Source organism: Gymnoscopelus braueri (genome assembly GCF_963280865.1).
Source record: "Gymnoscopelus braueri genome assembly, chromosome: 16".
Lineage (NCBI taxonomy): Eukaryota > Metazoa > Chordata > Actinopteri > Myctophiformes > Myctophidae > Gymnoscopelus > Gymnoscopelus braueri.
Genome location: NC_137616.1, coordinates 16998148 through 17021291, shown reverse-complemented (window position 1 = coordinate 17021291; position 23144 = coordinate 16998148). Strand labels below are relative to the sequence as shown.

Genomic DNA, 23144 nt, shown 5'->3' with positions numbered 1-23144 from the left:
GCGAGCTTGTAGATCATCTATTTCCTCTATTGATGTACTGTACAACAAAGTATTGAACGTTTATAGAAGGCTGAGGCCAAAATGACATAGGCACCAGACACGTATTCATTTAATAAATGTTATTTATTGTTGTGTTCCAAAATACCCTCGCCCGCGAGGACCCTGCAGCATTCCGTTTTGAGCGGTACGTCGGTATAGATGTAATAACAACGGAGCTACAAGAGATAGCCACTAAAATGAGTGTTAGACAGAGTGTTAGACAGTACGGCTTTAAAACCTTGCCCTTCTTTCACTTTCATGGAAATCAGAGCTGCTGTAATGGCCATTGTGTTGAGTGTGTGCTCTTTTGGTTAGAAAGGAACAGGAAAAAAAATCTCTTTGGCCTAAGTGACTCTGTATCTATAAATAAAGCCAAAAAAGGGTGTCTGAATGAAGCCCCATGTTACAGTCATCACCATGGTGGCCTGTAAGCATGCGTACACAGACGCATAGGTGCACAAGTGTCCATGAGCAAGACACTTAACCCCTAACTGTTCCCCGGGCGCTGTATTAATAGCACCCAGCCGCCCACTGCTCCCAATACAGTAGTTAGGATGAGTAAATGCAGAGGACAAACGACACATAAATGTGCAAATGAACAGTGACAAATAAATACCCCATGAACACACGCACATATTCAGACGTACAAATATATTTGCAGCAACACAAACGCAAAGGGTGACAGGGTGACAGAGAGAGTGTGAGTGTGTGTGTGCTATGCTCATGCACCTTATGTCTAAACCTCACGTACATACTGTACGGATGGATATGCTATGTGTAAATATGGAGATACCTTTAGTTTTTTGTTCCTTCCTCCACCCCCCCCCCTTGCTCCCCCTGCCCTGCGCCCTCATCTTTTTTATTTCTCTGTCTGGAAACAACAACAAACGATGGCGCTAGCACAAAAGCAAATTTCACCCACTGTTATACGCCTGTAAACCTGTGATGTGACATTACAGATGATTGTGATTCTGTGTGTGTGTGTGTGTGTGTGTGTGTGTGTGTGTGTGTGTGTGTGTGTGTGTGTGTGTGTGTGTGTGTGTGTGTGTGTGTGTGTGTGTGTGACAGCGGCACTTTAGCAATCCTCTACAGGGCCCAGAAAATGCAGGGAGGGAGGGAAGCTTAAATAAATCATGCTGCATGCTGGCACCTGGGAAATGGAAGAAGGACAAGGGTTCAGAGGATGTGATGGGAACTTTTTGGATATACTCTCTGATGTTGTTGCTTGGTGTGTGTGTGTGTGTGTGTGTGTGTGTGTGTGTGTGTGTGTGTGTGTGTGTGTGTGTGTGTGTGTGTGTGTGTGTGTGTGAGAGACGGAAAGAAAGAGAGAGGGAGATAGAGGGGGTAAAAGAAGTTCCAAAAATGAGCGGCTGTCTCTTCTCCTACACTCCCACTGTCTCTCTCTCTCCTCTCTATCTCTCTGCATGGCAGCGGTCCAATTGAAGATTAGCGCCAAACGCATTAAAAAGGTGTCATGAAAGGAAGATTCCTCAAATAACTGTGTGTGTGTGTGTCTGTGTCTGTGTGTGTGTGCGCGCGCGAGCGAGCGAGTGTGCGTGTGTGTAGATTAAATGGTGGCTTTAAATCAGGTTATAAATATATAGAGGATAAAAAGCATCAAACACACACATGCAAACTCACAAATGATGCAAATACACTTTGACGGCACACAATTTCTGCTCGCGCGCACACACACACACACACACACACACACACAGAGTTGGTAAAGTGTGAGGCAGTGGAAACGGAGGCATTCAAAAGCAATGATGATTACATAAGGAAACAGATTTTTTTTAGCCAGTTACCATGGAAACAGCTGAGGAAGAGCTAGTGCCACTTCACTCCAGCGTGTGTGTGTGCGTGCGTGCGTGCGTGCGTGCGTGCGTGCGTGCGTGCGTGCGTGCGTGCGTGCGTGCGTGCGTGCGTGCGTGCGTGCGTGCGTGCGTGCGTGCGTGCGTGCGTGCGTGCGTGCGTGCGTGCGTGCGTGCGTGCGTGCGTGCGTGCGTGCGACTGTGTGTGAGTGAGTGTGTATACTTGTATTACTATTACTATGTCTCCACAAGTATAGAAGAATTTTGTTGTGCGCTTGTACTGTAGATCTGCTTTATTCGGCTTTAGGCTAAGGGTTAAAAATGCCAAAGAATTATAAAAACAGCCTTTATAAAATAGATGTATGTTGTTGTCCTCACAAGTATACTAATACATAATATGTGTGTGTGTGTGTGTGTGTGTGTGTGTGTGTGTGTGTGTGTGTGTGTGTGTGTGTGTGTGTGTGTGTGTGTGTGTTTGCCTGCAATTAGTTGGACAGAGATTCAAATACTTGTGTTAACCCATTACAACCGGGAAAGTGTCATTTTAGAATTTAACCACTTTATCCATTATTTTATACTTTGGCCGTTCAAAAAAAGAAGATATACAAGCTCACAGCTTGTAGATCTGCTATTTTTGAAAAATCGTGAAAGTTTCTTCGCGAAAGGCAAATCTTTGAATATATACATTTTTTAAAGCAATTCTTACTCAAATCTTTGCTGGAACAAAAATATTTTGAGAAGGGGGTCGGCGGCCAAATACATTTTGGGGGTCCTTGACATAAAAAGGGTGGAGCACCTAAGATATAACAACATTCAGAGGACAGGTCGTAATGGGTTAATAAAATGGTGTTTTCATAGTGATACCGGTAAATAAGAACTTAAAGTGTACCACGTTGGTTCCATTGATCCAAGCTGGAACACAATCGATTGATTGATCATTATTTAAAATAAACATGCACGTGACCCACCCATTGGACCACTTAGGCTGCCGTGTTAAGTGGTCAGATGTCTGGGCTGCTAACGCATTAAAGATTTTTAAGTGGGCCCTGATCCAGGAAAGGCTGGGAACTGCTGTCCCAGAGGGATGGTTTGGTCATGCTGTGATTGGCTAGTTGTTTGTCAGGCGACCGATGACGTGTAATGCTGCGTTCCTTTATGCCAGATGCTCTTGTCTCCTTTGTCTCTGTCTGACAGTATGGTCAGGTGCTGGGTTCAGCCGGCTAACCTATCAGTTATCTAGCAAGACAAGATGCTTCCAAGTCATGGAAAAACATGCAAAAAAATTCCAAGAGACTAGGCAAACAGAATGAACTCAGACATACGCCTGATTTATACTCTGTTACGCATCGGTGTCATGTGCTGAAAAGTACGGAGCCCCGCAGTGGCCATTGACAGAAAAAAACAATAACTTTTGCCCACAAATTTGTATCTCGCTCGTTCGCACGTTTTGGTTAATTTGTGCGCTCAAAATAACCAAAAAGTGCGAACGAGATAGTAATTTGAGGGAACAAGATAGTAATTCGAGGGAACTAGGTACTATAACAGCTGGCACACAGGGGCTCTCTTAGGAGGACTTTACACACCGTCTTTACGCACGGTGGATTTACTTATAATAATAGCCCATGTGCGTTCATCGTATTCTTTATTATGGTGAAGAAATTGATGCTATTCAAGGATTATTATTATTATTATCATCGTTTTGTCCTTGTCGGTGTTGCAATTGATACAGCAGCTGATACACTGTGAGCATCGTTTGTAAAAGCGCATAGCGGATTCTAAAACCACCCGCTATGCCAATTAAGAACGGACTTCAATAATATAACATTCTCTATAATCAATAACATGGGGGTGATAATTATGTCGATCAAATATGGTTTTATTCAAAGGCAATCAAAGGCTAGAGCTCAGTGCGGCCCCAGAGTCAGAGTGGGTGGCACGGACGCATGGCATTTCTGAATTAAGTGATTGTGAATGTGATTGTCATTACAATGTTACTGTAATCCACAAAAGTGTGACTGTTAATTCCTTGTGTCAATAAATTGTGTTTTTATCAGCAGTTGCCAGTTAAGCTTATCAAAGACAAATACAATGTCGTTTGATCTGCGTTTGCTATAACCACACCAGACCATTTTGTTTAATTAATCCAGAACACAAGCGGATTGCTGTAATTTAAAGTTATCTACAGTATAACCAGCAATGTGTGTGTGATAATTCTGTGTATAAAATATAAATGTATTCCAAGGCAATGTCGCTCTTCCATGGGCAGAGAGCGTAAGATTGCACGGGGGATAATGGCTTGAGAGGCTTTGTGAGCTTGTAGATGGGCAATTTAATTTTCTTTTGCCGGTTTCTTAGGTAATATTTGACAATTTGGCCAACTACACGGCGGGTAGTTGCCCGCCGTGTAGTGTGTACCTAAATTACACTTGTTGCTATGGATACATGAGCTTGCATGGCGTGCTGAATGACTCCACACCAAACAAACAAATACGTCCGTTCTACACTTTTCTGTTCTCATGGTCCCCTGTTAGCACCTCAGCATGTGTGTGTGTGTCTCCTCTCACCTCCAGTCGTTGGACCACCTCCTTGAAGTCCTCGGTGTTGTTGCCGACGCTCCTCAGCGACACGCTCTCCCCGCGCTCGTAATAGATCCTCATGGAGGCCGGGCTGCTGAGCGTCCAGCCGATCACGTCCCTGGTGGCGCAGTTGAACACCACGGCCTTGGCGTCCTGGTCCAGCAGGATGAGGAAGTCATTGGAGACGGAGAGCAGGGCCTCCAGCTCCCCGCCGGCACTGTGGTCCTCCACGTGCACGGGCCACGTCACGGCGCCCACGCTGCGCAGCTCGGCGCCGGCGTACGGGCGGCTCTTCTCCTTCTTCTTGTGCGCCAGCGAGATGAAAGGGAACTTGCCCGACGGATCGATGGGCGTGCTGGTGGTGTGGCGCTCGGCCAGGTCGCGCAGGTACTCCTGCCGCGTGCGCGTGGCCATGGCGCAGAACTTGTGCGACTTGTGTGCGGCGCTCTCGGCGTTGATGACCTTGGCGAGCAGGAAGTCCCGGAACACCGAGGACTTGGGGAAGGTCACGCCCTCTGGGATCGGGGGGCCGAAGGAGGGCATGTCTTTGGAGCGGGTTACCGCCACGCTGAGGAGGAGAGACAATGGGTAAGAAGGGGGTAACATGGGGGAAGAGGACAGGAGTGTTGATGGTCAATAAATCAGTTGGGACCAGTATTGGATGACAATTTGGCTTCAGTAGGAGCTTTGCAGAAGCAATGACAAAAAAAAGCCCCCATTCACAACTGTGTGGCCTGGCTCCAGTTTTATTAGAATGCATAAATCAGCTCATTCTGTTCAGTCCAGAGCTTACATTATGTTACGAGCAAAGGAGGGAGAAAACTAAAAGCACCCCCACCCCCACAGTATCTAGCAATAAAAGAGAAGAAAGACTCTTTGACAGTGAGTTGGTTTGTTGTTGAAAGCTATGCAATTTCCTCATGTCTGTATGGGGCCGATGGGCTCGCGGGGTAGCAGACAAAACCCTGGCCTGTTGTATCAAATCTCACAGCTCGGAGAGACGTTGTGTTTACAGGGTGATGAAGGAAGCAGACTTGCAGACAGACTCTCCCTCCCTCTCTCTCTCTCTCTCTCTCCTTTTCATTAGTCCTCCCGGGCTTTGTCCGGGCAACACCAACAGCAGAAATGTGGGTCATTATTTACATGAATGTGCACTCAAGACTTTACTTCATATGAAGAGTGTGGCAACTATTAATACATAATGCCCGATTTATACTTAGTTGCCCGCCGTGTAGCGTACCTAAAATAACTGACATACAAGCTCACAATGTGTCACTTTCACGACGTATTGTGATCTTGTAGATCAGCTATTTCAGGTGCGCAACACCGGTGCACAAACAAGTATAAATCAGGCGTACAGTTCCAGTGGACCGTGGTGAACTGCTTAGAAACTCCAGGAGTCCCTTCTCTGTCTTCCTTCACTGCACCTAGCACTCTCCATCTCTCCTTCTTCTTCTCTCCCTCCCCTTTTTCCTTTCATTAAGTCGCTGGAATGGCCATTCGAGGCAGTATGCTATGTCAGGAACTCGGCTGGACAGCCAAGGAGAAGAGAAAGGGGGGGGGGGGGGCTGCTATTCCTATCCCTCTGAATAACAGTCCAGTGGAAGGAAGGTGCGGGGCGGGGGGGGGGGTGGGGGCACCGGGGGAGGGGCAGAGTTGAGAGACAAGAGGAAATGAAAAGGTTTTTTTTGGACGCAGACTTTGACTGAAATGGGACTATGCGAGGTCAGAAGAAAATAGAGGAGAGAAGAGTATGTACAGTTATATTGACCGTAATGTCTGTGTGTGTGTGTGTGTGTGTGTGTGTGTGTGTGTGTGTGTGTGTGTGTGTGTGTGTGTGTGTGTGTGTGTGTGTGTGTGTGTGTGTGTGTGTGTGTGTGTGTGTGTGTGTGTGTGTGTGTGTGTGCTTAAAGCTGTACTATGTAACTTTTGTTAGTGATTAAAACTTTATTTTGTCCAATCTGTATGGTAGAGTATGTTAATACAATACACATTTTACAATTTGGGTGGTTGTATTTGGTCTCCCTGCTCTTCTATTGAGACATTTAGATCCCGTGTCTGGTTTGACACAACTGGTTGACAAGTGGTAACTGCCTGCAGGTGAGCCAGGTTCGAATCCGGGGTAGAACAAGAAAGAGTGCAGCTTTAAAGGACAACTTTGTTTTTTTACAACCAAGGTTTATGTTTTAGATTGTAATTAAAGTAAATAAAAGATGACTGTTAAAAAATTTAAATTTACTGCTTTCTATAGTTTTAGCAATTTTCGCGATCTTTTTTTACAGTGGGCGGGGGCATTCTACCCGGTGGCTAAATATGTCTTTTTTTACACAATAACCCAGCGTTTTCTTTATTATTATTTACAGTAGCTCTTCTAGCCCCCAATAACTCACATCTGGCCATCAAAGACCACAGGACCTTTTTTTATTGTGTAAAAAAGGCATATTTAGCCACCGGACAGAATGCCCCCGCCCACTGTAAAAACTATTGCGAAAATTGCTAAAACTATAGAAAGCAGTAAATGAAAAAAAAAGAACACTCATCTTTTATTTACTTTAATTACAAGCTAAAATATAAACCTTGGTTGTAAAAAAACAAAGTTGTCCTTTAAGTCTACATCATGAAGTAAAGATTAAGACAGAAGTGCAGAGGAGAGAAACTGGGAAAAAGAGAGAGACACAAAAAAAAAAAATAATCCTGCATGAAAAGGGACCAGGATGTTGTTGCTGTCGGGCAGAAACCATTTCCTTTAAAATATATATAGTATATATATTCCGATTCCTAATTCATCATACAAGAGGGTCGCACAAAAGTAGTGAAAATAGATCTACAAGCTTTGTATTTTCACAATTTTTTAAATACTAATACAAAATGAATGGTTTTGGATATACAAGGTTTCCACTCGACAGCAACGATATTTACAAGTCCTCTCCCTGGACAGACAGCTAATGTGAGAACAGGACAGGTATTGTGTGCCTGGTGGCCTTTGCTTTTGATGGACTGAGCCGTGTGTGTGTGTCCGTTTGCTGCTTGGCTGCCCTGGCCTGGACTCCCCTCATGTTAATGGCTAAATGGGCTCCATTTCGGGCATTTTTCTCAGGTAATAACTGCCAGCTGCCGTGTCTCAAAAAGCCATCATGCTGAAATCTCCCCTGCCCACGTACGGCACCATGCCAATGTGTTGACATTTCGAGGGCTTTAATAGCTAGATTTTCCAAATGCATTCCGAATGTGTCTCATCAACGCCGGGGGAAGGGGTGTGTGTGTGTGTGTGTGTGTGTGTGTGTGTGTGTGTGTGTGTGTGTGTGTGTGTGTGTGTGTGTGTGTGTGTGTGTGGCACTCAGTTCATTATGTTATAGCTGTCAAATTGCTTGAGATTCCATCCTTTTTTTTTGCTGTGAGAGGAAACAACCAGAGAAAGTTTCCACAGTAAACACAGACTGCTCAACCAACCAAACTAAACAGACTGCCCAACCAACCAAATTAAACAGACTGCCCAACCAACCAAACTAAACAGACTGACCAAACTAAACAGACTGACCAAACTAAACAGACTGACCAATGGACAAAACTAAACAGAGTGACCAATGGACAAAACTAAACAGAGTGACCAAACTAAACAGACTGACCAAACTAAACAGACTGACCAATGGACAAAACTAAACAGAGTGACCAATGGACAAAACTAAACAGAGTGACCAAACTAAAGAGACTGACCAAACTAAAGAGACTGACCAAACTAAAGAGACTGACCAAACTAAACAGACTGACCAAACTAAACAGACTGACCAAACTAAACAGACTGACCAAACTAAACAGACTGACCAAACTAAACAGACTGACCAACCGACCCAACAAAACGGGCTGTTTGGACAAGCGATGGTTAGAAAGTCACAACCTGAACACACATGACTAACTGATGTCCATGTTTCATGAGGCACTTTAGAGGTTTTTCAGAACAGTCCGAACAAGAGACCGACAGTGGCAATATTTCTGACCGAACGCGGTCAAAGCCCATTTTGGTGGATGCGGTTCAAACTAGTAGCTCATCAGGGAAACGACCTGTCTGGCCTTTAAAGCTGTGTTTCTACTGTACGATCCTGGCATCAAAATTGACAGCAACAAAACAGTGCCCTACACCATATCAAAAGGTTATAAATGAATCTACCACAACACATCCTCTGAAGTTCACCATAATACCAGAGCTGTCAGGCCATAGGAAATCATTTGAGCATAGATAAAACACTGCCCTGACATTCACAACACACACAGTGTGCTCAAAGGAATTGCTTGATATAAAAAATAACCAAGGTGCAGGCTGAGGTTCCTCCCAAAAAAAACTGTAAAGTAAAGTGTCACTCAGTATACTGTACACACTGAACACCAAAGAAGGTCTGAAACGCGTTTGAGTCAACCAAAGACTTGTGACTCATAGGGGACAGGGAGGGGAGAGCAAAGAGAGGGCGATGAATCAATAAGGTGAATGTGAGCAAGAAAGGAGAAAAAGTGAACTAGTTAGAGAGGCAAAGAGAAGAGAAGAGAAGAGAAGAGATGAACATGAGGGAACAGGATTTGGAGAAGATAGCAAGGCAGAAAATGGTGACTTATATACTTAAAGCTCACGACGCGTTGCGAGCTAAAAGCCGATTCGCCGATTATAGATCGGCTATTTCAGGTGCGCGACACCGGCACGCAACTGAGTATAAATCAGGCACAAACAGTGAGAGAACGAGATGAAAGAGAGCACATAGCATAGCAGTGGGGATAGCTGCTATGTATTGCTATGGAGTGACCTCCGTGGCAGCCGAAGGGAAGGAACACATGTGGTTTGAGTGATTTGTGGTCTGACTCTTTATAAATATCAAGAGCGTGGGCAGCTCCGCTCTCACAGCATCTGTGACCTGCAGCCCACACAGCCAGGGAAACAAAGAGAACATTTCAATACCTACAGTGTGGAGAAGGAGGTGTGGAGCAGGTGTGTGTGTGTGTGTGTGTGTGTGTGTGTGTGTGTGTGTGTGTGTGTGTGTGTGTGTGTGTGTGTGTGTGTGTGTGTGTGTGTGTGTGTGTGTGTCAGGTTTAACTCCACTCGCAAGAACGAAAATGTCCCGACATGCAGAATATAACATGGCGTCACTGACAACATTTTAGAGAGTGTTACCGTTATCTCAGTTTCCCTGGAAATACATGGGGTCTGACAGAGACTATAACTTGTATTCCCTGTTTAATCAGCCAATCCAGACCCATTGAGATGGCTCTGTGCCAGCCAACTTGAGCTAATGAGCCAAATCTGACATTGCGACTTCCCAAACTGAATCAATACCACACATAGAGAAAAAAAATTGTACTGCTTAGCTCAATCTCATTGTAAGTTAATATATTCGTTGGAAAATCGTTTTCTTAAAGACAGATATAGCTACTACAGATGCAATTTGAAACTGCTAGCACTAGCCTAGCCCTTTGACACAGAGAGGCACCATCTGACCAGCACAGCTGATGAGGATGTCAGAGTGGGAAGCTTCTACAATACAGTCAAGTCCACTGAGGATTTAACTGTTTAACGTCAACGCTCAAGAGTGGTGGAGTAATATTTACAGTATATTGTGATTAGGCCGATGTAACAGCCCAAAATAGACCCCCCGGCCAAACTATACCGAGGGTTAAAGTGGGCTAGCCTGTTTTATTAACCTGACTCCGCCAGATGGGGCGGTATTGAGTTCACAGGTTCACGATCAACAAGTGTGTGAAGCAAGCTTTTTCAATCTGGCGGAGTCAGGGTACTGTTTTATACCCCGGGGTATATTATGTATTATACAGAATACAGGGGTATACAGAATACAGGGGTATTTAAAACAGAATAGCCCAGTTTATCCCCAAGTATAGTTTTGCCAGGAGTATATTTTGAGCTGTTACACATTCCCAAATCTTTCATTGGAGTCGGTGTGCTGTCATTCTCATTTGTGCACGACTGGAGAGCCAATTTCAATCAACCAGATTGTTTGGTTGGAAAAAACCTGCTGTATAATTAACGTTGTTTTGCCAGCAAAAATAATAGTAATGCTCCTATACTGTTGCTATAGTAATGTTTCAAACCAATGCGGAAAGTAAACAATTATCAACAATTATGGGAGCGCTGAAACTCCCATGGAGCCGTGAAGGCTCAGACAATTCATTTGAACTTGACTATGTAATCAAATAGGTTTTGCGTTTATCAGCACAGTTAATGTCGTCATGAATCAACTGAACAGCCACAAATTTGACAGCCGAGCCGTCCTCTAAGCCCCTATTGAAAAATTACACCCACACGTTATATCTACCACCATAACTGAAGCCTACAGGTACTTCTGAAAGTCCAAAGGCATTAGAATTCAGCTGAGAAGATGACCGTATATCATGTCGCCGTTGCAGGTTTCCCCCAAATAGATGGGATTAACAGTCAATTACTTTCAGTTGACTTAACTTAAAAGACCCTTTTCCCATAGTGGGTAAACAACACAGCCAAAGGTAATAACATTAACTGTGGATGTGTCTCTTTTAGGTGTTAGTGGGCATTTCCTGTACCATTCATTTCATGTTGGCACACAGAAACACATAAATCAAATACACTCATTACGTTCAGCTGCGTTGCCTGCCAAAATAGCCAATGTCAAGGTGCCATTTAGGCCGGTGACAAATAGCTGCGCAGACCAGGTTCTTAAAGACCATATTCACACAGCGGCCATTTTGGAATTTAACATTGAACGTGCCACCCCGTTGCTGTGGCAACCGGGGTGGCACTTCATGAACTTAATAGCAATATGGCCGCCGTGTGAATATGGTCTATTGGAGTTCTTTGTACACCAGCGCTGCCGTGCGCGCTGCGCTTCATGGTCAGAAAGATGGGAATTGTGGAACAAGCTCCCTATTGCAGTTAGAACTGCAGACTCACTCACCTCTTCAGCACGTAGCACTTGACCTAGGTATGACGACCATGCAGACTTACTTTGGTCATTTGTTCACATGTTTTTGTTACTTGCGCTTGTTTTTCTTGACCACAATGTTAAAATAGTGGTTATTCAGACAGATGCTATAGGCTCGTTGTTTACCTTGTATCCTATAGTTTCAATGTCCAGATTATTATTTTGATAATAAATTGTTTAGACTGATCCTAGGTTCTTGGTTTAGTCGTGATCCTAGTTTAATGAGGCACTACACTGTCTCTCTGCATCTTATGTATGCATTTACCTTGTCGCTCTGATTAAAAGTGTCTGCTAAATGCCTAAATTGTAATTGTAATGGGTTTAATACGGTCGGAACAACAGGATGTCGGAAAAATGGGTATTTTTCGTCAGATTTTTTCCGTCAGAAGGTATTTTTCGTCCCAGAATACCCAGAATGACAGGAGGTCGGAATTATGAGTGGACCCACGGTAAAAAGGGTCCATGGAGCCTAGTATCCCTATTCTGGGCATGTCATAATAGGCGAACATTCTGCAAAAATAGACGATCTACAAGCTCACAACAACAGTCCCTTGTGTGCTTGTATATCAGCTATTTTCCACAAAGAGATTTGGTATAGAGGGGAAAAAAGGAGGAGGCCAAGGATAGAGCCCGGGGGGATACCGGTCAACAAAGTATAATAGGGAATAAGTGGTTAACCACCAGCAACTAGTGCCATTGCAACCAATAGAAACCACAGGGGAACTTTAAAGAGACACACTCACACACGTACACATATACACACACATGCATACACACACACAGTCAAAACAACAACTAAGTCATTTAAGACTTGTACAGATGACTAATCTTTCTTGCAAAGCTTCTGCAGAATACATGCACAAGGTGATCTCTCTTAAAACATCAAAGAGAAAGTGCCATTTAAGGTAATCCAGTCTACATGTAAACTCCAAACCAGAGACAAGTCTGAAAACATGAGATTACTCAACATAAACACAATCTACTTTATACAGAATCATAGGCTTATCCACTTAAAGCCTATAATATAAAGTATATACTTGACTGATGTCCCCCAGGGGTATATCTACACACCAAATAGCTTCACTGAACATAGCTGAAGTACAAGCTCACAGCACATCGCATTTTGACACATAGGGCTCTATTCAGGGTGAAATTTGAACAAACCACTAATTACGGATTTCGGACTAGGCAAGAGGCGTTTCCCCGCAAAATTCGGTATTCTATGGCACCCCCCTCACCCGCCAAACACCTGAGCTACCCGTTACATTATGCATAGGTGTGGTTTGGGCGTTACAATGATAAAACCAATCACCGTGCCAGAAGCCATTGCCTTTAAGAGAAGACTGCGCTAGCCGTCATCCCGATCCAATATATGCTCTAGCCTATCTACCTGTCTGCACTGTTGCCTGGTCTGATTATTATAAGCCACATTGGGCTTGTTTTCCTTCTTTTTTTTTATTTTATCCAAATACATTTTTATATTAATTTGTAGCCTATTGTGTTCACAATAAGCTTGTCATATTATTCAGATCCGGAATAGTATATGAAAGCCATTTAAAATATGTATACTATTGGTACACACCGGCTGCTCCCAAATAATTAATTACATCATGTTGCGACAACGCTCCTACGTGATACACAGACAAACAGTAGCACATGGGTATAATAAATTGGACAGTTTTAGGAAAGGTCTATAGCCTATGTACTCACGTTGGCTGTATTGTTCTATTTCCACCATTCTAATGGATTCCAGGGGTGTGTAAACATCTCTGTAGTAGCTCCATAGTTTCCTCTGAAGTGACGCAGTTAAAGTTAACTTACATCCATATTGTCCCCGTTATCTTTCATCATCCACCTTTGTTCAGTAATCCCGAACAGAGCTAAACTTTAAGTTTACATCAATCAAAGCCTCTCAAACCCAGACACATTGCTGCGATGCGTATGTGCGTCGCCTACCTACCCAAAATAACAGACATACAAGCTATCAACGGCGCTGCGTCATGTCTGTCGACAGCTTACAGATCTGTTATTTTGGACAGCATGCAATGAGGCGTGCGCGCCACGGAGAAGCCTAACACTAAACCAAAAATATTACATTACGTGGTCAACAACATACTAGACATGTAACTTGCTTGGAGCTTTTAATGCAGTGGTTCTCAACCTGTGGGTCAAGACCACAATGGAGCACCCAACGCCTGGCGAGCTTGTAGATCTGCTATTTTCACAATATTTATCTGTGGAACCGAGTCAAACAAAATGGGGGGGTCCCCAGTTCAAATATGGTTATTTTGGGGGGTCATGAACGTAGCGTTTACACGGGGAATATAATAATAATATAGGCTAATATATATAATATAGGCTATAATATAATATTCACCCGCAGCATGGGTTTAATGAGACAGCAGCCAAAATGAAAATCACACTATGATCCTATCATCTTATAAAAAATGTAAGTGCTTAAGATTTTAGCCCAAACCCAACGGGACCCGACCCGGCCCGTCGGCACCGGCTGAGGTCTACGTTTTTTTTACATCCAAATAAATTCACATATTAATTAATTTGTAGCGTAGGCTATTGTGTTCACAATAAGCAACTTGTCATATTAGTCAGATCCCCAAGAGTATATGAAAGCCATTTAAAATAGTTATATATTCTTACACAGCTGATGCCAAATAATTAATCAACAGGGCAGCGCAGGTCAAATCACTCAGCTGTCTTGTCATGACGCAGCAGCAGATCGAGCCCCCTTTAAAGTTTAAACCATAACATGACATCTTCAGACTATTGAGCTTTCTTCATGTCTTTTTCACCTCAAAGTAAATGTTGGATTATTTCTTCAAATGAGAGCACAGGCAGCGGGCAGTAGCCTAGAAGGTAACATTGGATGTGATTTCTCCATCGCAAAAATGATTACGGTTATTCTATGAAACATATATTTCATAGAATAACCATAATCATTTTAAAAATGGTTATGGGGCAGTGTATATATTTATATAGCCCTATTTGCTCCAAGCTGTTTTTTAAATAAAATATAGACTGTTGGAAGAATTAACGAATTACCAAGATTTAATGAGAAATAAGGCTTCTTTAGAAAAATGACTGACGGGCTGGGCTGGGTCTAAATTGTCAATTATTAGTCGAGCCGGGCTGAAATATTTAGGGGATATGAAAGCTCTAGTTAGTAGTTTGAAGTGCTCATGTGGCCTTATAGTTGCTTCTTTTTGTTTTCATAGACCTGCGGACTGCGGTTGCTTATTTCTCGCCAAGGCTGGCAACACGGCTCATGGTTCAACGCACAAAGCCATTGTAGTGTCTGTGTGCACTTGACGGGTGATTTTATAAACCAGCGGGTGCTTTTAGAATCCACTATCCCCCCTCCCCAAGCCGTACCCATGTGTGGGTTGAGAATGTCAATGTGGGGGATATAGCAACAACACGCCCACGGGCACACCTCCATGCGCAAATAACGGCGTCGGCATAATGGTGACGGGTAGAGCAGGTGCTAGAATAACCTATTGGGGCGGCGCAGCTCCATTATCCGGATTTAACGTGGTTTAGAGGGGGGGAAAACTGGCACAGAATAGAGCGGTTAGTGAGCTTGCAGATCTGCTATTTTCGCCAAACGTTCATCTATCATGAAATGCCCAGAATAAAGATGCAAGGGTTTAAATGGTTTAAAACTACAGCAAACATTGGTGAATCCTATAACTGGCAGCAGACAAAACAACTACACTGGCAAGAGGACAACAGTACAGTGCCAGTGATGAAAGGGAGGATATTTTCAGAAGTAAAATACCGTTCACCTAATCTAGCTGACATTTCACTATGGGATCCAGGAAGCCAGAAATGTGCAGCCAACAAGCCCCTGATTCAGTCTAATGCTGCGTTCGCATGGGCAGATACAAAGATACGGTCAACCATTCAATGGAAGCCAGCGACATGAAGATACAAAGCAACATCCGACGTTTGTAGCTGCTACAAAAGATACAACGCTACAAATTCAAGTTGAGCTGAGTTCAACTTCCAGATACAAAGATACAAAACTACAACTGTAGCTCCGATGACGCAGCGCTTGGGGACGTCAACACAGATAAAAAGCGACAGAGCGACACATTCGCTGTGTTTTTTTTAATCTTTGTATCTGCCCGTGTGAACACAGCATAAGACCTCAATCCACCAATGTGGAACCGAGATAGGACACACACAATGTGTCACTAGCGTCAGCATCCCGTTCACTTCCGTTCTATGGGAGCAAAGGGGTGGCGCTTCCCATTGCGGCACGTTCAACGTGTGGAGTTCAACATCGGCGAACTTCTACTGGGTGTCAACCCCACTTTGGCAGGCTTCTCACTTGTAGTTTTCTTCCAATGAGCCAAACACTCCGACGTAAGTCAAAACGAACTACACAACTGCAAGCCGGCAGTGCCAACAATCTGCAAGACAACATGGGAAGTTGAGGCATGAGACGCCTCAGCATGCGTTGGCTACTCCCCCTTCAGACGCGGATGTGTGACCTTGCCAATACAGACAACCAAACAAAGAGGCTGGTATATTCAGTCCAATGCTGTCTCTTTAGAGCAGCGCTACTCAACCCGCGGCCCGCGGGCCGCATGCGGCCCGATCGCAGTGTCTTGGCGGCCCCCTCATGGTCAAAAAAAAAAAAAGCACAGGATAAAAATATACATTTCCGTTCAAATATATGGGTTGCTAAAACATTTTTCAAAAACAAACAGACAGACATACATACAGGTGCATCAATTGTTACAGGTATAATGCATAGCTTTCTATGCATTTCGGGTTTTTGGGGGGGTTTGACCCCCAAATTTTTCAAGCCGCGCGGCTTTGCCGCGCGCCCAGGATAGGTTGCTGCCACTGGACATACACACAACACAAAATAAACTGGTACAGTGAAAAGAATATGATGTCAAAATGTACATTTTCTTGTGTGTTACAAAATCGAAAAATCCAAAATAGGACCGTCATTTTTATGGCGGCCCCTTGGACTTTTGGTATTTTGCTGAGTGGCCCCTGAGCCATCTTAAGTTGAGTAGCCCTGCTTTAGAGGGAGTGAGAGGTAGGCTACTGTGGAGAGAAGAGACAGACACATGATGCATGCTGGTGGAGGGGGTGGGGGGCAGTGAAGAGTGGACAGGGGCTGGCGATAGTCAGTGCCAAACAGCCTCTTTCCAACAACCGGCTGTTAATGATGTTCCACTTGGCAGGACACTCTGAGGGTGTGTGTGTGTGTGTGTGTGTGTGTGTGTGTGTGTGTGTGTGTGTGTGTGTGTGTGTTTGGAGTCAAGGTGGCCCCCATGGGGGACAATTAAGTCCTTGCACACAATGTGCTCAGACAGCAATTAAAACACTCATTAGCAGAAGAGCAAGAGAGAGAAAAAGACAGGTGATAAAGAGATTAGAGGCAGCACTGTGCAATATGCCCCGCTCACAAGTGTCTTGACGTCATTCTAAGACCAGTGGAATATTGTCATGACATCATGGGTCTCAATGTTACCTACAGACAGTATATGATGGCCTTAAAGGGGCACGTGTGCGTGTTTTCCCGTGTGTCTCACCTGTAGCAGGTATTGTCCGAGCAGGGGTTGTGCGTTCGGACCACCACAAAGACATGCTGGAAGTGGGAGCGGATGTTCTTGGGCGTGAACGGCTGCGCCCCTGGCTCCTGGAACACGATGGTGACGATGTCGTTGCCTATGTGGCGCTTCCTCAGCAGCTGGGATGGCACGCAACACCCGAAGTGGAAAGGGGGGGGGGGGGCAGCAGAGTTAGGAGGACAGCAATAGAGGAACCCCCCAAGGCTTATTACAGTGTGGATTTAAATTTTGCAGCAGTGGATTGCTTGTGTCACTTGCTGTCAGAAATGCTCAGTAACCAGAGAAAGTAATGGTGCGGAAGTGATCATTAGCTCGCTGACTGGCATCTAAAATGGGGGCCGTAATGACAGTGGGATGAGTGCAAAACTGTGAACCCTCCACCCTGCTCACAGCAACACAACTTTCTAATGACGCTGGAAACCAGAGACTATTCTGGGATGTTGTCAAACAACCACAGCTCTGGAACTGCTCCGTTATCACATTATTAGGTTATCACGCCCCAACAGAAGGGTTTTCCACTGGTTCTCAACGTCGGGTCCGGGGACCACCGGGGGTCCAAATGGACCCTTACAGGTCTGAGAGTGTACAAATCGAACCCCAATCTAAACAGTAAAATTTTCAGTGTTTATTTAACCCGGAGAGTGTACACATGGAACCAAATGCACCCTTAAGTAAGGGTCAATTTGGTTTCAATTGTACACTCTTAGACCACTCGTTGAGAAACAGAGGATCATTCCACATAATATGGCTAAGTAAAAAAAATTATAATCAATCTAGGTTTGTAGTCAGTGTCCACAAAGCCAGCTTAACATTCATTGCCACTGATGCAACTTCCAAAATATACCAAGAATATTTTCTCTCTCTCTCTCTCTCTCTCTCTCTCTCTCTCTCTCTCTCTCTCTCTCTCTCTCTCTCTCTCTCTCTCTCTCTCTCTCTCTCTCTCTCTCTCTCTCTCTCTCTCTCTCTCTCTCTCTCTCTCTCTCTCTCTCTCTCTCTCTCTCTCTCTCTCTCTCTCTCTCTCTCTCTCTCCAAATAATTAAAATAAAACAAACACACTTTAGAGAATAGTGGCGTTAACATTGGAACTGAATTACCTGCTGCTTGTTGTTGGGTGTGTATGGCAGCATGGTGGACACGTGGAACATGATCTCGTAGTCCTTGTATGTGGTGTACAGGGAGTGGGTACCTGTCGAGTCAGCTGGAGGGGGAAACGCACAGATTAGATTGGATGCCGTTGTCAACACAGCTTTATTAGTCATGCCAATTACCAAATTCCCCACACACCTATGTGTTATTGTTGTGTCTGTTGATCCCTACTGGCTCACCTGACAGTGAGGAGAACCGACCGAGAGGATGCAATGCATGTGGAGGACAACACTATTACTCACCTCACCTAAAATCCCCAGCGTTAATTTCCAGTAACTCTGAGAGTGTACAAATGGAATCTAATTGGTTCTAATTGTACACTCTTGGAGTTTTACTATGTATGTGGGGATGTCAACTATGGTGTCTTTTATAAAACAGTCCTGCACACACTTCAAACACACAAAATGTACATGCACAATTACACCCACACACCATTTTCAAAAGGGAGAGGTAAATTAAATTAGAACAAATAGAATAAATAAAATAAACGCGAAGTGGAATTGTCAGTGTGGAAATGCACTGGGGTGTTGCTGTACAGATCAGAGGCAGTTTAAACGACTACAACGCTGCTCTGGCATGTTCCCATTGGTTATGATGACACGAAGAGATGCTGCGGAGGTGCCGACCACAGTGAAGTGATCAAGTGTAAGAGAGAAAGCAGTTGCTCACTCGTAGCCTCAATGCAATGCAAATTTATTGAACAAAAGTCTTCTCAAGAGAAGACTTTTTTTTGTGTGTCAGCAACAACATTTTTATCTCCCAAAATCCTATGTGGATGTCATTATCTTTCCCATCTCACTGAGTTGTGCAATTTTCTTACAAGGCTGCGGCTGAAAGGAAACTGCGGCCTCCTGCACGCGCTGTACGACCAGCTCCGCAGCCTGCCAAAGCTCTCCTCGCATAGACTCAACCAGTCATAAGGCTCCACAGTCTTGCCAAAGCTCTCCTCGCATAGACCTAACCAGTCATAAGGCTCCACAGTCTTGCCAAAGCTCTCCTCGCATAGACCTAACCAGTCATAAGGCTCCACAGTCTTGCCAAAGCTCTCCTCGCATAGACCTAACCAGTCATAAGGCTCCGCAGTCTGCCAAAGCTCTCCTCGCATAGACCTAACCAGTCATAAGGCTCCGCAGTCTGCCAAAGCTCTCCTCGCATAGACCTAACCAGTCATAAGGCTCCACAGTCTTGCCAAAGCTCTCCTCGCATAGACTCAACCAGTCATAAGGCGTTGAAAGGATGTGTAATCCGCAAAGCTTCCTAACTCAATTGCACTCATTCAATAGGGAGTTTCCGAGGAAGGGCCACATTAACCAATGAGACATAAGTCTATTTGAGTGTTGCAATATGGGTTTGGGGTTAATTCAGTAGTATTGGGTGTAGGGGTGGGAGGGGCGGTTATGAGAAGCAGCGGGAGAGACAGAAGTGAAGTAAGCTCAACTCCTTTATCTTAAGAATGAAACTGCAGCAAAGCAATTTCGTTTCCCCTCAGCCTTGTTCCAAACAAATACGGCACGATCTGGAGGGTTACTTTAACTCCTCAGAGTGTAAAAATTGCCTCAAGAGTTAAATGAACACTCCGGATTGTACTGTGTATAAGGCTGTTAAATGGATTTTACTGTAATCTTTCTTTTTTTCGTCTTCTCCCCAATGGCTACGAAGCTCATATTCTATAAACACTTCAATAAAAGCAAGAAAATTGGGTCAGTACTCGGTCTTGAGAGATGCATTTAAAGTTCAGTGCTTGGATTCATTGTGGTCAATGAAATGCCGCTATTAGTAACCCCAGGACAGATTCAGCTAGACTGATGAGGACAGAGAGACAGCTTTGCTCAGCCTGAGAACTACGTTTGATGACACAATGAATGGATGTGCTGAGGATTATGTTAGTTTAGGCAATGCTCCGTTTTGTCCATTCAAGCTTAGCATAAGCATTTTTCTTTTATGCACGAATAGAAAACAGAATAACCAGCCATAAATACAAGGTGAATACTAAGCCAGGCGGGTACAGTACCTGAAGTGTTAAAGGAGAATTTTGGACTAAAGTTTTATTACCTTTTCTATGATGTTATATCTTAGGATGAATGGTACAGTAGAAAAATTTCATAACTCCACCCCTGGTCCGCCACCGCGGATAGGCCTTAGGTTAGATCACATATTTTAATAGCTTTTTTTTAAATTTTTTTGTGAGAGATCTGACGTTCATAGTGACAGAACACTGTCCAAAAAAATAAATAAAATAAAAAACAGAAGTCTCGTTAGACAAGTTTGAAATCTCGAGATTTCAATCTGTCTGGTTGTATAGTGTTCTGTCACTATGAACTTCAGATCTCACAAAAAAATAAATTAAAAAAAAGCTATTAAAATATGTGATCTAACCGCGCACATTTTAAGCTGTGGCGGACCAGGGGTGGAGTTATGAAATTTGTCTACTGTACCATTCATCCTAAGATATAACATCATAGAAAAGGTAATACAACTTTTGTCCAAAATTCTCCTTTAAGTAAGGCATTATGATCAATATCACGATAATTACTAACTTTTATCTCAGTTAGGATTAATGAGCGATTATTCAAAAAAATAGTGAAGATAGGCTGCCAGTGTTGCGATAACATTACGCTGATATGAAAAGAAATGTAATACGGGAAAAAATGTCATGCTGGGGAGAGTAGCATGGAAAATTAGAGACTCGGAATAGGCTGGCGTGTGTGTGTGTGTGTGTGTGTGTGTGTGTGTGTGTGTGTGTGTGTGTGTGTGTGTGTGTGTGTGTGTGTGTGTGTGTGTGTGTGTGTGTGTCGTACTCTTAGTGTCCAGCTGAGCACGGTACTTGGTGAAGCCCTTGAGTCGGACCCTCTCGCCCAGCAGCTGGAGGAACTCCTCCAGAGCGGGACCGGCAGATTCGTTGTTGTACATCTCCTCCTCGCTGCTCTGACCCGCCATGCAGTACATCACCCCCACCTTCAGCTGGAAACTCAGCTACACACACACACATGGGGGGAGGGGGGGGGGGGGTTCCAGGCAATTACTGGGGAGAAATGATGTCACTCGCCACTGTCAGGCGGAAACCTTGTATGTCCAAAATCGTTACCTTACCGTTACGTTACTGGCGACCATAATTTGGGCATGTCATTACAGGAGAAATGTAAGTAGAGCTGTTAATTTACGAAAAACCCAAATATAGAGATACAAGGTTTCTGCCCGACAGTGACTAAATGTTTTCCGAAAAAAAAAAGAAGTCATGGCATCATTTGAAAGAAATGGCATTGGGGTTCCCGAAGAAAGACACAAAATAACTTTTCAGACAAGAGCACGTTTTGCGGCTCTAGTGAAAGGTGACTCTTATATGAGCAGTAATGTCGTGTGCATGCGAGATTGTTGCAGGTTCAAACTGCTTTGCTCACATGCGAGCAGGTTTCTTGTCTTGTGTGACCTGTGCCGTCTTTCTAAAACAGGAACTTCCCAAATGTTTTCAGCTTGAGACCCAAAAGAAACATTTGGTGTAGCCAGCCATGGACAGTCACTCACACTCACACGGGTGAAAACATAACCCTGCCGGAGATAACAAACTATTGTACGCTCACTGTGACACAGTGAATCATTGATACTGAATGAACAACCAGCTAGCGGTGGATTACATTTGTTTTCATATATATATATATATATATATATATATATATATATATATATATATATATATATATATATATATATATATATATACATACACATATACATACACACACACACACACACACACACACACACACACACACACACACACATATAGTAGTAGTTTCAAATTAGATAGAAATTACATCCAGAGCAAATAATACATCTAGGGACATCTTTCAACATGTCTACGGACATCTTATTGTATGATTTTTCAAGGGCCATTCTCCGTCTATCCCCCGGATCCCTCCCGCCTGCTTACCCCCTGCTCGTCCAGCTTCATCAGCTGCTCGGTGACCTTGGGCGTGTTGAGGGCCAGGCGCAGGCAGTGGGCGTTCAGCTCGGGCACCAGATACTCCAGCACCTCCTTGAGAGGCAGACCCCGGGCCAGGCCGTGCTTGGAGGTAGAAGGCACCGCGTCCTCCAGGACGGAGCCCCGCAGCGTGTTCAGCTGGACAGGAGGGACGCAAAAAGAGGAAACAAAAAGAGGAAATGGAAGGAATAACTCATTAAGACCTGAGGCCAATTCTACAAAATGTCTTCTGAATCCTATAACAGTTATGTTAGGAAAAACCTATGTTGCTATATCAGTGGTGCTCAACCTTTTTCCATGTCAAGGACCCCCAAAATGATATGTACTTGGTCTCTGACCCCCATCAGAGGACCCCCAGGGACCCCCCACCCCACATAAGCAAAGACTAAGTTAAAGATGTTTGTTTGAAAATATATATATATATATTTAAAGATCTTTCAAAATTGTCCACGATTTTTCAAAAATAGCAGATCTACAAGCTCATAGCGTGGCACTCGGTGCCGCGCTATGAGCTTGTAGATCTGCCATTTTTTAATATCCAAAGTAAAAATAATGGTTATAGCTATAAAATCTGATGCATTCCCAGATTGAATGGGTTAAAAAGGCTGTGACCGAGACTCCAATATTGCCATCATTGCGGCGTCACTGGGTCAGCTGATCATCTTCTGATCCTCTTAAAATGTTTTAGTATATCATTCTGTGCTTCATCCAAATGCAAATTATACAGCAGACATGCTAGCAGACATTGTTTTAATATAATCCAATAGTAGACAAACACAAACAGGCAGATACAAAGGCAAATGGACAAAAAAAAACAATAGCTTAAAAGAGTTGTGGTTATGCTCTGATGTGTCCAACCACAAGGGAGGCCTGTCATTACTGTGGGATTGTCATACTTTAGCGAGCCTTTATGAGGACACACACCATGCCTCAGCTCATCATATGATCACACAACAGTGGAAAAGCACTTTTACAACTGCTCTTAACACATTGCGTGCCAGTCGCGTAGTTCTACGCGAAGTGGTCTT

General features: G+C 43.9%; 1 protein-coding gene across 3 annotated transcripts in view; it reads right to left on the bottom strand.

The window, feature by feature from the left end:
- Positions 1–23144, bottom strand: part of sipa1l1 (signal-induced proliferation-associated 1 like 1) — a 139333-nt gene that overhangs the window by 25748 nt on the left and 90441 nt on the right. For all 3 annotated transcript variants that reach the window (XM_080453627.1, XM_080453626.1, XM_080453628.1), the window contains 5 exons: positions 22066–22254; positions 20936–21110; positions 18086–18189; positions 16953–17110; positions 4415–4994 (listed from right to left, as the gene is read on the bottom strand). In XM_080453627.1, coding sequence (XP_080309753.1) covers positions 4415–4994; positions 16953–17110; positions 18086–18189; positions 20936–21110; positions 22066–22254 — 1206 coding nt within the window. The remainder of the gene's footprint in view (positions 1–4414; positions 4995–16952; positions 17111–18085; positions 18190–20935; positions 21111–22065; positions 22255–23144) is intronic.